Here is a 17,319-nt window from a genome sequence, read left to right as displayed (position 1 = left end):
GTGTTGTCTACATTCCCACACTACAATCAATAGCTATGCTGCATACATATCTGACATGGGGATATTTGTCTCCAAAGCATAGAAGACTACCACTTTAGCTAAAAGAGGATCTCTACTAGCTGCAGTAGCTTAAGACATAATAGTCTCTGTGGGCCAGTCTCTGGACTGCAGGCAACATATTTGTACAAGTGTCATAGAATGTCACAGTTCATCCTGTAGAGGGCAGGGTACACACATTAGCCATTTCATTGCATACTGCCCTCATCTAAACAAAGCTCCTGAGTTCTGTCCGTGTTTACAATGTGGTGGTCATTGGCATGTGCCATAGTCAAGGACTATGAAGTCAGTTTGCTCATGGAATCACAGGCGTGAGCTGATCAGACAGAGACATTAAAGTATCAGAGGGTGCAGGTCAGTATTCTGCTATTAGATATAAACACCAGTGTGATACTGAAGCTGCTTGGTGATCACTTGTGGTGCCGTTATTGAAAAGCTGCCTTTTGACGAGTTTGGAGGAAGAACGTATCTGTGACTCAGACAAAGAAAAAGCAACTTGTTCTATGGATGACAGGAACTTATGGACTCCATTTGTAAACGTACCTTTATGGGAAGGAAAGCAGGAATTACGTCACTTTGTAGTCACTTTTAAATCGACCTCTTGTGTTAAAGCCTTGAATGCCACATTCAATGAAATTGACTGTCAGCAAATTTAAAACTAGTAAAAATTAATACTTTTTTACACAATACACAGTTATTTAGTGGAACTCATTGACATGGTAACATGCAGAGTAAGCTTAGCAAGATTTTAAAAGATTGGACATTTATATGGATAACATGAATATCCAGGTATAATAGTGGTATATAACAATAGTAAGGATTTTTAAAAACCAAGAGTTGTCAAAGGGATAGAAAACCTTCATGCTTCAGGCCATCAGGCCATTAGCCATCCTCTAACTAATAGAGGTTAGGAAGAAACTTCCCCTGTGGGGACAGGTTATTCTATAGCTACTTATTTCAGGGTCTCTGGTACCTTCCTCTGAAGCAGCTGGTTCTGGCCTCTGTCCAATCCTGTATGGCAATTCCTGTGTTCCACATGGGAGGCCCGCTTTGAGTGACATTCACTCTGCAGCAGCAAAATTCTAAGAAGTTCTGAGATGTTACAGTCGAGAACAGGGGTAGGCAAACTTTTTGGCCTGAGGGCCACATCGGGTTTCCAAAATTGTATGGAGGGCTGCTTAGGGGAGGCTGTGCCTCCCCAAACAGCCAGGCATGACCTGGACCCCGCCCCTTATCCGAACCCCCCAAATCATTGTCCTGTTCCAAGGTGCATTGACTTGAGTGAGCTGCAGATCAGGTCCCAATCATTTCCTGGCCTAGATAATAATATAAGATGTTATCTGCAAATCTCAAAGTAAGTTTAAAATTTGAATTTGCTTGTTACCATTTATGTTGTTACTTTTTGGATTTCTCTTAGAATGGACAATGAAAATTGACTAATTAGTTTCATTGTTTATTGTCAGTTGCCAGTCAATTTTACTCTAGCAAAATGCTGTAAAGTTTGGATTGCAAACGCTGTATTAATTCTTCTTATTACAATAAAGCATTTCCTTTGGGATTTAAAAAAGAAAATAATGGAAATATTACCATTGGTCTTAGATTTGTTTTTGTAAAACCTAATATTTGGGCCTAATTTGACCTGAAACTGCTCATTTAAGGATCAGTATAAGGCAGCAAATGTAATATTATGAATATTTCATACAGAACAAACATACATACAAGATTTGCCATACCAGATTAGTACAATGGTTAATATATAGACTGCTACACTGCCTGCAAATGGAGATATACATGCCCACAGTGTACCTAAGAATGCAACCCTATTCCAGGAAGGAAATTTCTTTCTGATATGTCCCCCTCATTGTTTCTCCCCCTCTGCTAATCACTGTAAACTCTGAAGTATGAGGATTGATAACCTTTTCCAATTTTCCCTTGATAATGTAACTATAGACATTATTTGACTTTTTCCTTCTTCCTAAACCCCTATAAGTTCTTGCAAAACAGTAACAGATGCCAGTGTAAATTAACTCTTTAATTAATTTACCTTTTCTTTTGCAGGTTGTCTATGTAACAGCTTCTTTGCCATATTTAGTCCTGCTCATATACTTAATTAGAGGACTAACACTACACGGAGCTGTGAATGGGCTGATTTACATGTTTACACCAAAGGTACAGAAAATATACCCTGAATTTTAAACAAAACATTATCGTTATAACTGCATAATTTCATACAAAAATAGTCACTTATTTTTATTTAGATTATATTTTCACAATAGTAAGTTAGGTCTTATGTTGTACGTATCTAGACTCTTAAGGGTACACCACTATGTCACCAATGCGTTATTAGCGTCCTCACCCAGGAAAAGAAGTGTCCTATCAAACCTAAGCTGTGTTGTATTATTTATATACTGAATAACAATATCAGACCAAATTCATCCCTGAATTCAACAGAGTTACATCACAGATGAAGATGGCCTAAGATACATCTAGGCAAATCTAGACAAATTGGAGGATTGGGCCAAAAGAAATCTGATGAGGTTCAATAAGGATAAGTGCAGGGTCCTGCACTTAGGACGGAAAAACCCAATGCACAGCTACAGACTAGGGACCGAATGGCTAGGCAGCAGTTCTGCGGAAAAGGACCTAGGGGTGACAGTGGACGAGAAGCTGGATATGAGTCAGCAGTGTGCCCTTGTTGCCAAGAAGGCCAATGGCATTTTGGGATGTATAAGTAGGGGCATAGCGAGCAGATCAAGGGACGTGATCGTTCCCCTCTATTCGACATTGGTGAGGCCTCATCTGGAGTACTGTGTCCTGTTTTGGGCCCCACACTTCAAGAAGGATGTGGATAAATTGGAGAGAGTCCAGCGAAGGGCAACAAAAATGATTAGGGGTCTGGAACACATGAGTTATGAGGAGAGGCTGAGGGAGCTGGGATTGTTTAGCCTGCAGAAGAGAAGAATGAGGGAGGATTTGATAGCTGCTTTCAACTACCTGAAAGGGGGTTCCAAAGAGGATAGCTCTAGACTATTCTCAATGGTAGCAGATGACAGAACGAGGAGTAATGGTCTCAAGTTGCAGTGGGGGAGGTTTAGATTGGATATTAGGAAAAACTTTTTCACTAAGAGGGTGGTGAAACACTGGAATGCGTTACCTAGGGAGGTGGTAGAATCTCCTTCCTTAGAGGTTTTTAAGGTCAGGCTTGACAAAGCCCTGGCTGGGATGATTTAGCTGGGAATTGGTCCTGCTTCGAGCAGGGGGTTGGACTAGATGACCTTCTGGGGTCCCTTCCAACCCTGATATTCTATGATTTAAATCCAAAGATGTCAAAGGAGCTCATTAGGCTTTGCTTTGCTAGCATGATGGGTGAAGTTCCATTTACTTCAGTGAAATTTTGCTCCTCTACACCAACAGAGAATTTATCCCCGCATATAACACCACCATTTGATTCACCCACTGGAGAAACACACACACAGAGCTCAGTCATGCACTACTTCTATGTGTAAAACTCACACTGACTTAAATAGGCACTGTGCGAATATGTGGTCTCAAGCAGAATCAGGTCCCACATAAATGAGATTACTCTCTACTTTGTGTCTAGATACTACAATGATGAGAGCATAGATAAACAGTCCAAAGTCCATTTTTGTTTTCATCAGCCATTTCTCACTCTCTTGTTTTACAGCTAGGCCAATTAGCAAATCCTAAAACCTGGATTAATGCAGCTACCCAGATCTTTTTCTCACTTGGTCTTGGTTTCGGAAGCCTGATAGCGTTTGCCAGCTACAATGAGCCAAACAACAACTGCGAAAGACATGCCATAATTGTCTCTTTGATAAACAGCAGCACGTCAATATTTGCCAGTATTGTGACTTTCTCTATCTATGGCTTTAAGGCGACTTTCAACTATGAAAACTGTCTAAGCAAGTAAGAGACTGGAGTTTTAACTTATTTTCCCCCCTGAGACATGATATAGGATGTAACACATAAGAAAAGAGATTACATATATACACAAATAACAACTGTGCAGCATAGCTCCTTGAGTGCCAGGAAACGCACTTGAATAGATCTGGTAAACATGCAGGAGATTTTAAATTAGGTAAGATCTGAGATTAGTATTCAGAGTTCACTGTTCTTTTTATGACTAGTACTGATGATCAGAGTTCAGGTTACTATTGTCTGCAAGTCGTGCAGGGATCGTTGCTGACAAATGAGTTTAAAGACCTATCTACATTGCAGTTATAAGCAGGAGGGTTGAGCAGGTTAGAGAACATTGTTCCCTAAACCAGTTACAACATTCTTTACACTTGCCCTGGAGATGGCATCCACCTATGTCCTGTCACAAGGTTAAAACCTTGGAAGTCCAAGGACTTAGGTGAGGGACAGAGTTAGGTCCTGCCTACACTGCCAAGTTTAACTGTGTTGTGCCCAGGTCCCTGACTCAGAGTGATAGTGAAAATGGCTACAGAGCTTTCTACCTCTGATGAGGGGTATATAAAGTCTATTGCATGAGACAGACAGTGGCTGGATTCCTACTGAGTGCGTTCAGCATTGCAGCCCGCCTTTAAGGTAATTGCAGGCAGGCCTGATACCAGGAAAGGAATGGACAGAAGACACTTTTTAGAAAGCATGAGAGAGCTTCTTTGCTGCTGCTCCTGTTAAAGCACACTCACAACCGAAGAAAAGTCTGATAGAGTCAGAGGGCTCTGGGCCAGAAAGGACCACTAGAACATCTAGCTTGACCTCTAGTATAGCCCAGGCCACCCACTCAGCACCTGCACACTGACCCAACAACTGAAATGAGATCAAAGTATTACAACCCACAGGAAACTAGATTATTATGAGCCACAGGCAAAGAACAGGCGGGACTGGGGTGCACCAGTGCCCAAGGCTGATGCAATGGCAGGGAAATTATTAAATGAGATATACCCAGATAATGCTGGCAAGTGACCTGCACCACACACTGCAGAGGAAGGCAAAAAAAACCCCACAAGGTCCAATCAGATCTAGGGGAAAATTCCTTCCTGACCCCACATTTGGCGATCAGTTAGTCCCTGAGCATGTGAGCCAGAACCAGCCAGCCAAGCACCTGAGAGAGAGAATGTTCAATATCACCTCAGAGCCCACCCCTCCCTGCCCAATGTCCTGTCTCCAGCTTGGGCCATCTCCTGATGCTTCAGAGGAAGGAGATAGAAAAAATGGTTCAGAAAGAGACACTTTCCAGTCCTTTTTCCCCCATCAAAAATTAAAATAGGAGTTCTCAATAAAAGGCTTACTTCTGAGATGAGATGAAATTAAAATGAAATGAAAAATCATTTGGGGACAGCCACATTTTCATTCAAAGAAACCCTGTGGCTTGCCGCCCACCCCCATTATAAAAGAGTAAGCATGAGAAGGCAAATCCCAATCATCTCCCTATGACACAAAGGCACAGTACAACTATCACTGCTTCAAAAAGGTTTGTACAATAGCTGGAAATTCCACAGACTCTCCAGTGTCAAGGGCTCTCATAGTACATCATCCCAGGAAATATCCAAACAGATTATCAAGATAGCAAACAAACAAGAGCGCAAATACCGAGGGCCAAATTTTGGAGACATCCTTTTTGCAGATACAATTTACAACCTCAAAACATATGTCCAACCAATAGTTTTGCCCACCTTTCAGTTGTGGGCACAAATCTGAGTATCAGATTGCAGGCTCAGTTGAAGTAGATAGAGATGCAGGTGCTCTGATCTGTACTCACGGGTCATTCTGTGAACACAAAAAATGAACACAAGATGTACAGCCACACAAACTCTTAGACAAAAGATTTACAGATACATGCTGTGCCTGGCCTGGCTGAAAACACAGACCTTAATCTTGACCTAAATCCTCAGAGGACTTAGAATCTATTTCTTCAGAATTATCTGCTCTCCAACATGCATTAAGTTCTCCGCTTCTGTTTTATTTGTATAAATAAATAGCTTACCCTGACATGCCACCTTCAGTCTGGTGGTAGAAAATACTGGTGAAAAGACTGAACAAGCAGAAATCCTTTTCTTTTTTCCTGATTTCAATCGTTTTCAGGTATGCCAAGTAACATAACAACAGATCTGTGTGGAAAGGAGATAAATTTGGGTCTCACATGTGCATCAAGCCTTCTGGTGGAAGTACTGCTGACAGATGTAACAAGAGTAAAGATCATGAAATATGCTATATATTTGATTTCAGAACTGTGTCCCAGAGTCCTTAGAAGAGTTCAACCCTAGGTGTCTATTTGATCCAAAAGTCATTTTCATGGTCCCGTCTGGACCACGATTATAAACAAGTGGCTTTGTTCCAGTACCTATAGGATAGCTGTCAGACATGATGTGCCATATGAGCTAGCCCCTATATCAGCCTGAATCTCTGTCCAAGGTACTAAGATATGTTTCACCAGCTTTTGGATGATCCTGCAAGGTGCTGAGTTCTCCCTGCTGGGAACTACTAAGCGTCAACTCCTATTGACTACAGAGAGATGTGAAGGAGTTCAGCACTTCACAGAAGATGCTCAGCGCACTGCAGGATCTGATCCTAAAGCCATGTTCTCACATGTATACAAAGTCTCAGTGACTGGACTACTGTTATATTTTTGTTAGATTTACGCAGCACTAACCTATTGCACTAATCAAAGCAGAGGACAGGCAATATTCCAAGCATCTCCTTTATCAGGCAGTAATGGATGCCATGTGGCCGTCTTACTAAAAGAGACACAAAGGAAAAGAGACGGGGCAGATTTTTTAGCTGGTGTAAATACCATAATACCACTAATTTCAGTGGAGCTACGCCAGTTTACATGAACTGAGGACCTGACCCAGAATTTGGGACCATCCACTCACAGCAATAATTGCAAATGGAACTGAGAGGAATAAAATAAGAAAATTAATTTTCATATAGATGCATAGATTTTAAGACCAGAAGGAACCATTATGCTAACCTAGTCTGACCTGTTTAACATAGGGCATAGAATTTCACCCCGTGATTCCTGCATCAAGCCAATAACTTCTGGTTGCGCCAGAGCATATCTTTTGTCCCAGTTTTCTTTCTTCCCCGTTGACAAGTGTAGTTTCACATTCGGCCTCTTTTCAGAATACTTTACTGAAGTATAACAAGTGCTCTCCTGCCTGTCCCTCTGTGGTATTCTGGAATGCACTGCTCCACTTAAAAGCAGCTGCATCCAAATTCTGCCACTGAAACATTTCTTCTAGCTTTAGTAGAAAGAAACTAAATTATCTTGGCTTTACAGGGTAATACTGCTGTTGACAAACACTTTTGACCTGGAAGAAGGAGCTTTAACTGCAGACAACCTCGACAGTATGAAAGATTACCTGACGTCTACTTACCCAAACCAGTATGTAGAATTATTGCCACAGATTAAAAACTGCAGTCTGGAAGCTGAACTAGACACGGTAACTTGCTCCTTTGTGCACCAGCCTTGGTTGTCTTTTTTTCTTTGTTTCCTTTCCCCCCAGTCAGAACTAGAAGCTTATCTTGATGGTCAGGTCTAAGGGAGAGAAAGAACACGAACTCTTTTAGCTGTTGTACTGATGAGGAGGTCTTGAGTATGTTTAATGTGATGGTAGAGGTTACACTTAGCTTAGGCAACCTGAACGACTCCTTCCTTGCTTAGGCCGCTTGGCAGCCCCAGGTGATTGTAGCCTTTAGGTAAATATGTTTCCGCTGAGTAACTTTAGGTGGAACATTTATATATATAAATGTATAAATATGTATATTCTGCAGCATCTGGCTGCCATAATTTGCTTCTAGAATAATAAGACAGCTGTAAATTAATACTCACCTATCCCCTGGAGCGAGGGGGGAATTGTGACCCAGAGGGGTGTCTGTGAGGCACAGTGCCTCCTGGGGCAATGCAGCCTACGCACTAGCCTGGGCTCAGGGCTGTGATGCTTAGTCACACTCAGACCCCTTCTGATGGCCTTGGCTGGGCAAGCAAATTCGTGAAAATAAGAACCTTCCCACGCCCCTCAAATGGAAGAGGAGTCGAACCTTTTTTCCCCTCTTCTGTTTGGAGACATTCAAGTAAAAACTCCCATTCCAACTTCCCATGCGCCCAGGACCCTCCCGGCAAACCTGGTGCACCGGGATCTAGCCATGCAGTTCCTATTAATTGGCATCTCACCAATGGACGCTGAAGATGGCACAACTAATTTTGGTGGATGCTGGCTCTGCTACAATAGACTTAGGACCTAATCCTGTAACCTTTACCTGTGTGAGTAGCCTTTGACGTCAATGGAACGGCTCCTATAAGTAAGAATTTCAGGGTCCAGCCCAAAGTGTTCGAACCTTCTATAAGCAAAATACAGTGATCACCACGTCTGCCAGAAATACCTCCCTATAGAGGAACTGGCAGGAGGGAGGTGATGTAAGTGCAGGGCTGCTCCTTTTATCACCCTTTCCCCTCTGCTCAGGCAACCAATTGATTAGCTCAATAAAGCACTAGCTTTACTGCTCAAGCCCTAAGCTCAACCCTGCACTAAGGTTTCCTCCAGCACGTTTGCCATGCACACTGGGCTTCCACATCGTCCATCCACTCAGCACTAACAGCATGGCCATCAGTAGTACATAGGACATTACTGGTTGCAACAAAAGTGGGAAGGTAGCTAGGTTTTTGTGAGGGTCATAAGTCTGGCCCTTTGAGATTAGATGTAAGAGGATGTTGCCATATTACGTATAGAACTAGGAGGGGAAATGAACTGCATTTCTAAACCCAGCTCTAATAAAGCTATCGAGTCACCTGGCTGCTCTGCCTGTGTTTCCCATCTGTACAAAGGGGGATAATAGCTACCCTCGGGGAGGTGCTGACTCAGGCACGTTAATGTTTGTCAAACATTTTGAAGTCAAGAAGTGCCAGGTATTGTTATTGGCTTCAGTCCTGCCCCACTACTACCCAGGGGAGTAGAGTTCTACACGCCAGCAGGCCCATTCAAGTCAACGGGTGAGATTCTGCAAATCTGAAGTAATTCAAAGGACTTCAGTGGAACTCCTCAGGATTTAGGAACCAAGATCAGGATATGATTCATTCTGATGACTTAGGACTACTTGCCTGAGTAAGGATTGCAAGACTGGTCCATTAATATTCCCGGTAGTAGTAGGAGGCCAATTCTGCACCATTCAAACAGGCCAGCAAAGATCTCAACTAGTTCATTATGCAAGACTATTGGCACATAGTTACCATTTTGCCATCACTAAGGTCCAGATTTTGATGCCTTTATTCATGTTGAGTAGTCCTATTGAAATCAATGGGTCTACTTGAAGAACAAGGCACTACTCAACAAGAGCAAAAAGTGGCAGAGTTTAGATTTACCTTGCCTAGTTTTCACTTACTGTTTATAATGGTAGAAGCAGAGCTTCAGCAAGAGGCAGGAGACGTATTTTCAATGAAAGGCTATTTTTTCTAGCGGATTAAAGTTCTTTTGTACAATAATCTGATTTTGATTTCTCTCAGTAAATAAGCAAAGGCGCAGCTACCTGAAGAGTTGACACCACCACTCTTGGTTAGGTTCTACTCTCTTCTTCTCATTGGCAGGCTGTCCAAGGCACTGGACTGGCATTTATAGTGTATTCGGAAGCGATAAAAAACATGGAGGTCTCTCAGCTGTATTCAGTGCTGTACTTTATTATGCTGCTGATGCTGGGCATAGGCAGTATGCTGGGAAACACTGCAGCTATCCTCACCCCTTTGACAGACAGCAAATTTCTGTCCACCCATTTTTCTAAAGAGGTGATCTCAGGTAAGTTGACTAGCACATAAGAAAACAGGTCGACAGCGGGTAGAAATTCAGGCTGCATAAGGAGTGAACACACTCAAGTGGGATTTGGAAGCCCCTAGCGTGCAAGTTCTGCCTGCCCTCTACTCCCACTGGCTTCAAGGGAAGTGAAGGGTATTCAGCCCCTTTCAGGCTCAGGTCCTAAGGGGAGTTGACGGATTACAGTGGGAGTTCTGGATGAGTAAGGACTGTAGAGTCCACCCCTGCAGCCTGTCAATTGCATGAGGAATGTCACATGAGGCCTGGTCCCCAGCCTCCAAAATGCAGTTATCTCACAACAACCGCAGACTCTATTGTGTGTCATTTTCATTCATCAAAATAGTCCTTAAAAAAAAAAAAAGTCAAACATGATACGAATAAGGAAAAACAAAACAATGTCACAAGTACACAGTGAATATTTTTTGAAAATCTCAGCAGGAAGCACTTGTGTGTCCCTTGTACTGTCCTACAACATGCAGATACTTTGCTGTTGGTTTCACAGAATATATTTAAACATAAACTACAACCAGTGGCGGCATTTCTCAGGGAAGATCGCCTCCGTTTGTTTGTTGTGAGACCCAAGACAGAAAAACTCCCTAGGAGGAACCATAATTCTCCAGAATACACTGCCCAGAGTATTTTATTGCTTTTAAGAAATGGGTATTGCAGAAATCACATCTTTATATTTACAAGGACTTCTGACACAAACATCCAGTCAAATGATCAGTCAAATTAGTATTTAATGATAAGTGAGCATCAGAAAGTTTGCATACACATCCAAATGTCTCCATATTTATCGGAACTTCTTTGATCTTGAAATCTGATCACAAATTTCTAGTATCTTATTACATCTGTCTCTCACCAAAAGGAGAAACTCCTATCAAAAAATAGCTAGCTAAATTTTTTGAACCTCAAAAACCATTTGCATCTGTCAAGGTTCCTTCCCCACGCTGAACTGTAGGGTACAGATGTGGGGACCTGCATGAAAACCTCCTAAGCTTACTTTTACCAGCTTAGGTTAAAACTTCCCCAAGGTACAAACTATTTTACCTTTTGCCCTTGGACTTTCGCAGCCACCACCAAACGTCTAACTAGGATTTTTATTAGGAAAGAGCCATTTGGAAACATCTTTCCCCCAAAAAATCCTCCCAAATCTTTCCCCCTTGGGTAGGGTTTGATAAAAATCCTCACCAATTTGCATAGGTGACCACAGACCCAAACCCTTGGATCTTAAGAACAATAAAAAAAAAACAATCAGTTTCTTAAAAGAAGAATTTTAATAGAAGTAAAAAAAAGAATCACCTCTGTAAAATCAGGATGGTAAATACCTTACAGGGTAATTAGATTCAAAACATAGAGAATCCCTCTAGGCAAAACCTTAAGTTACAAAAAGACAAAAAAAACAGGAATAGCTATTCCATTCAGCACAGCTTATTTTCTCAGCCATTTAAAGAAATCAGAATCTAACGCATATCTAGCTAGATTACTTACTAAGTTCTAAGACTCCATTCCTGTTCTGTCCCTGGCAAAAGCATCACACAGACAGACCCATACCCTTTGTTTCCCCCCAGCTTTGAAAGTATCTTGTCTCCTCATTGGTCATTGTGGTCAGGTGCCAGTGAGGTTATCCTAGCTTCTTAACCCTTTACAGGTGAAAGGGTTTTTCCTCTGGCCAGGACGGATTGTCAAGGTGTTTACCCTTCCCTTTATATTTATGACAGCGTCAGTTCCTGTATTACACCACCTGCATAGTTTTAACTATAAATAGTCTATCATTATCAGCAGTCAGAGTTCCATGGTTATGTCATTCAAATAGCCTGCCAAAACCATGCAAAGACTTTTTGTGCTCATGACACAGAACAAAGGCCACTCGGTGGGAGGGTGCATGTGTGATTAAACAAATAATCAGAGATGCTTCTTCTATATCTAGTTACAAGACATCATAGTCAATAGCTCTGTGCTCATAACCAAACCAGCAATAACAGTGTCGGAGCAGGGTCATGAGAAAATATTTTGCAAGGAAATATTTTTTAGTGTCTGCATACTTTAACAGCAGTCACACCATGCCTTTACTGTTGTAACAGGAGATTCAGACGGTCGTCATCAGGTCAAATAAAAAGAAAAATCACAATACCCTCCAGATTCACAGGGATGCTGTGAATCTTAGTTCATTGATGTTTGCAAAGTGATTTGCGCTCTTCACAAGATGGAGATATGCAGATGCAAGGCACCTCACATTTGGTGCTGAGTGCTGAAATACTAAGATACTGCCTTTAAAATTAAATGTAACTTAGGAAGCAGGCAAGAGGAAGTTTCACCTTTCTCTAACCCCGCCAGTCAGTGCTGTCAGAGAACATCCCAGATGCTGTTTGTAACAATCGGTGCCTTTTCAAGGCATCTCTGCTCATTTATATAGGAAAGTGCCAGATGAAGCATCAGTTTTTCAAGTGTAGGGAAATGGTTATTAATGCTTTATAACGCAAGCTACGTACACTTAACAATGGGGGCACAGGCCTCATCCACATTGACGCTCTAGCCTGAGTATTTATATAGCATCAATCCCTGTACTATCTAGATATTGCTAGTTTTCTTGGTTCCCCTAATAAGACTACCAATTACCACTACAAACAGGCTAAAACCCAGTGTCTTTTATTCTACGCAAAGCTTCTGACTCCTGCCCTACTAACATTTGCCTTTCCGTTGTGACTCAAATAACCTCTGTTTTATTTCTACAGGTACTGTGTGTTTCATCAACTGCATTGTTGGCCTGGCGTTCACCATGGAGGCTGGAAACTATTGGTTCGACATATTCAATGACTATGCAGCTACCCTCTCTCTGCTGCTCATCGTTCTGGTGGAGACAATCGCGGTTTGTTACATCTATGGGCTAAAGCGGTAAGAGTTTAAAATCTCCTCCCTTACTGCTGTAACTGTGCCATCGCAGGGATACAGGGCAGGCAGGACATGCTGGGGAAAGCACTTAGGCCAGGACAGCAGCTCCAGGAGAAAAAAAAACAACAACACCTTTCATCAGCTTTGAGGACTGAGCTGTTCTTTCAGCCTGGGCAGCCAAGAGGGGGTGACACAGAGCTAGGTGGGGGTGGCACCTCCCTGGCAACATTCTTTCGTTCCCTCACAAGCCTCCCCGTGGAGGGCACCAGGGGTCAGGATTCATCCCTGGGAAAGGGACAGGCTAGAGCTGAAGTGACCACTCTACACAGCCTCTGCAACTCTGACCCCACATAAGTTTGTCAGCTGACTAAGCCACAGTGGCAGGAGCCAGTATGGCTGCACAAGGCCCCATCACACTTCTCTGGTCTCTACGCAGCTGCAGGCTTTGGGGGTCAGAATAACTCATTCCAGGCTGGGGTCCAACCTGGACTAAAGCACTGATGCCATGGACATGATCAAGGGGAGCCTCCGACGTTTCCACTCCCCTACCCAGATTTTTCCCATCGCGGGGACAAGCTGGCCCTAAGCCGCTGGTTTAGGTAACATGCTTTTTCCCTTTTAGCCTGCACCTATGTTTTCCTACAGAGGCCACTATTAAACTGTGCTTACCCTTCTCTGCTAACTCACCTAATTCTTGCCTTTGACTCTAGTGCACACGCTGCATCCTTTGCCCAAACCCTTCCACTGCCCTCAGAACACTTGCACCCAGGCCGGAGCAAGCAGCTCCAGTTATCCTCCCCCCTCCTCCCCCCCCCCCCCCCCGGCAGAGTTTAAATAGGAAGGGGAGGGGAAAGTGAGAGTCAATTAGGTAACCCAGCTCCCCATCCCCAGCCAATGGAAAAAGAGCTTCTTTCATGCTCTCGCGTTCCTGAGTTCTGGGCACTGTACTACCTGGCAGGTGGTCCATGCAAAAAGTGGTGTGTCCCTGCCAGACACACTGACTGGGAGTATTGGGTGGGAACAGTTTAATCAGACTCATCCGTTCAGAGGTAAAAACAATCTTGATGTTTAAGGGTCTTGCGACTGCAATCCCTTCCCATGCAAGTACTCAGGTCAGTGGCATTCCTCAGACTAGGCAGAGCAATGCTTGGTACTGCTTGCAAGAGCACCAAGCAGGGCCAAGAAAAACCTCGTAACTACAAAGAAAAGCATCGTGATCTGATCTATTGCAAAACCCAAGCACATGTGTTCTATAAGTGCAGGGGCCAGGGGGGCACGTGTGCGTATACTGACACCTCTGATATGTTAAGTTTATACTTGGTTAGCTGAACTGTGAATTTTAAGTTTTTAGGCCTGATAGCCTGTGATGGGACGTTAGATGGGTTGCGATCTGAGTTACTACAGAGAATTCTTTCCTGGGTATCTGGCTGGTGAATCTTGCCCATATGCTCAGGGTTCAGCTGATCGCCATATTTGGGGTCGGGAAGGAATTTTCCTCCAGGGCAGATTGGCAGAGGCCCTGGAGGTTTTTCACCTTCCTCTGTAGCATGGGGCACGGGTCACTTGCCGGAGGATTCTCTGCACCTTGAAAGTCTTTAAACCACGATTTGAGGACTTCAATAGCTCAGACATAGGTGAGAGGTTTTTCGCAGGAGTGGGTGGGTGAGATTCTGGGGCCTGCGTTGTGCAGGAGGTCGGACTAGATGATCATAATGGTCCCTTCTGACCTTAATATCTATGTATATCTAAATTAAGTCATTAAAATATATAAACATATTTACTACATCCAGTTCATAGATGTATGTTACATCATTATACAAAACCTGGGACCAAATATGTGACTCCCATGCTTAGTATTTCCCACACATTTTCACAAGGGATCTTATGGTACTGCATAGTGCCAAAAACACACTCCCTGTAGGTTTGAAAATAAAAAAGGTGACAGTCAGTTTTGTCCACATGGGTTACTTAAGCATGTCTGCCAGGGCCATAATCTGTCTCCTAGGTAACTGAGCGCCATACATTTTTGAATGAATACAGAACTTTTTGCCTTTGTTTAGGGGGGGGGGAATTGCTTGGATGAAAAAAATAGCTAGAAAAATTAACAACGATTCTACCTGCTTTTCTCTAGCTCTTTCTCTTTTCCACTTAACTTCTGCTCAATACAAATTACACACCTTTTGACCTTAGCAGATGCTCCTCGTGAGCCAAATTCCCTGCAGCTAGGTCTCTTTCAGCTCACATCTTGCCTAGCCACACACACTTTTCCCCTACAGGCAGATTTGGTCCTTTATAGTTTTAGGGCACACCTAGGTACATGATATTATTTGTACATACTCAGATAGGACTTGTTAACGGGCTTCACACATTAATCTCTAGGCCCTACACATTAGAAAGCCCCCACAATCCTTTTTCCTTCATATCTTTCAAAATACACCTTTTCCTAATGTAGAGGCCAATGGTATTTAGCTGTCTGCAATTATAGCCATCCAAGTTTTCCTGGCCAAGAAATACAATGAGGAAGGGACCTTGAAAAGTCATCAAGTCCAGGCCCCTGTACTGAGGCAGGACCAATGAAACCTAGTCCATCCCTGACAGGCATTTGTCAAACCTGTTCTTAAATACCTCCAGTGATGTGGATTTCACAACCTCCCTTGGAAGCCTATGCCAGAGCTTAACTGCCCTTTGCAGGTAGAAATTTTTTTCCTAGTATCTAACCTACTAATGCAAAATCTAAACTAAAAATAGTAGCATAGTTCAACAAATTGTGTAATTTTTTTTTTAAACAACAGATTTGAAAAGGACCTTCTCCTAATGGTCGGACATAAGCCAAACTGGTATTGGAAAATTATGTGGGCTTTTGCCAGTCCTGTGCTAATTATAAGCTTGTTTATATTTTACCTGACTGACTACATCAGCACAGGAACCCTGCAATACAAAGCCTGGGATGCCACACAGGTATTTATTTTACTTATCACTTTGTTTTATCACCAGTCCCTGCTTGCCATTGGGACTCGGAGCTATTGGTATATTCAAGGAGTGGAGGTAGTCAGCTTAAATTGCACCAGCTGAAAATTCACATAGCAGGTTTCAATCTGGAACAAATATGGGTCTTTAATTTTAATGGAAGGCAGAAGCAGCTGCATTCCCTAACCCTCACACAAATAAACTTTCATCTAAGAGTTAGAATCACTTGTGGTATTTTGAACAAACACAAAATTTATAAAAAGAGCAGTGATACCACACTAAGTGATCGATTTATGAAAATGTTATTTCCTATTCACAAAGACCAAGAGGTTTTCAGTACTTTGAATAAAGCTCCCACATACCTAATTACAATTACAATAGAATGATTCACAATCCAGTTCATTCTCCCCAGTGGGCATAATACATGTTTCATAAAAGTACTTCAATACATGTTTATCACAGAGAAACAACAATTTGATTTTCTTAAGTAAATATTAATTTCATAACATTCCAGAACATGTTCCCGTTGTTATTAAAAGGAAAGTAATCAATTTTATAGTGTTTTCATGCCACTGGTAATTTGGGTATCTGAAAGGGTGTGCGTTTCTGCTGTTGGCTGGAGAACAGCAGATTCCAATGCAGCAAGACTGAAACCATTTTGCAGAGACAAGGATCACAATTGTGCCATGTCAGAAAGGAATAATCCTGCTGAGAAAAGTTTCCAGTGACAAATTTGGCCTCAAAATAAGTTAAAAGCTTACATAAGCACTAACATTTCTCACTACTTAATGTTAACCATCTGTAACAAATATTGACCTGTACCAGTTACGGTAAGCTTTGTTGCTTGCTGCCAACTTCCAACTGATAAGGGGCAACACTTAAAGGACAGCTGGTATATTGCAGTGTCTCACACAATGCTAGCTGTATGGGCTGTATCACTGCTGACAACCCCTTCAAGTGTTCAGAGAAATCTAGATGGTGTTGCTGAATGCAAGATGCAGGCCTCCATTCAGTTTCTCCATTTAAGCACTAATTACATTATGGGAAAATAGTGGAGATCTAGGAAAGCTGTGAATAGCTTTGCAGCAGCTCTGGGTTGCATTATATCATTTAGCTTGATTCCCAGACCACCAAAGCTGAGAGCAGTCAGCTACAGTACGCCCAGCACTAAACGCACACTTACAGCACTCCTGAACAGCCTCCTTATTGATTAGTTCATGGAGTGTTGGTCACAGCTCTGTTCACTCACGGCAAGAATGAGAGGACTACCCCTGACTATGAACCCTCATACAGCATGGTGCGGGGTCAGAGGGTAAGGGAGCACACATTTAAAAGAGGGAGAATTAGCAGGATACAGTTGGAATTCAGATAATTCCATTGAGCATGGGAGAAAAAGAGAAGCTTAATTCCTATAGGACACAGTGATGCTGTAAGAATAGAACTGCCGCCATGTAGTTTAGATTTTTTAAAAACAGTTCAGGTTTTGGGGTTTTTTTTTTTTTTTTTTTTTTTAAAACAGCTTTAACTCCTCCATGCCACTAAACCTTGAATTCCACACATTTTGGTCTTTTTACAGTGGCACGAACAGGAAAAGTGACACCTTGTACCTTTACTT

At 42.5% G+C, this 17,319-nt stretch overlaps 1 protein-coding gene across 4 annotated transcripts in view; it reads left to right on the top strand.

Annotated features, from left to right (window-relative positions):
* Positions 1–17,319, top strand: part of SLC6A20 (solute carrier family 6 member 20) — a 41,516-nt gene that overhangs the window by 20,112 nt on the left and 4,085 nt on the right. For all 4 annotated transcript variants that reach the window (XM_073333158.1, XM_073333157.1, XM_073333155.1 and 1 more), the window contains 6 exons: positions 2,116–2,226; positions 3,743–3,984; positions 7,325–7,487; positions 9,626–9,830; positions 12,581–12,740; positions 15,530–15,695. In XM_073333158.1, the coding sequence (XP_073189259.1) occupies positions 2,116–2,226; positions 3,743–3,984; positions 7,325–7,487; positions 9,626–9,830; positions 12,581–12,740; positions 15,530–15,695 (1,047 nt within the window). The remainder of the gene's footprint in view (positions 1–2,115; positions 2,227–3,742; positions 3,985–7,324; positions 7,488–9,625; positions 9,831–12,580; positions 12,741–15,529; positions 15,696–17,319) is intronic.

The sequence above is a fragment of the Lepidochelys kempii genome, chromosome 2 (assembly GCF_965140265.1).
Source record: "Lepidochelys kempii isolate rLepKem1 chromosome 2, rLepKem1.hap2, whole genome shotgun sequence".
NCBI classification, from domain to species: Eukaryota; Metazoa; Chordata; order Testudines; family Cheloniidae; genus Lepidochelys; species Lepidochelys kempii.
Note: the sequence above shows the minus strand (reverse complement) of the source record. Positions and strands in the feature narration are given on the sequence as shown.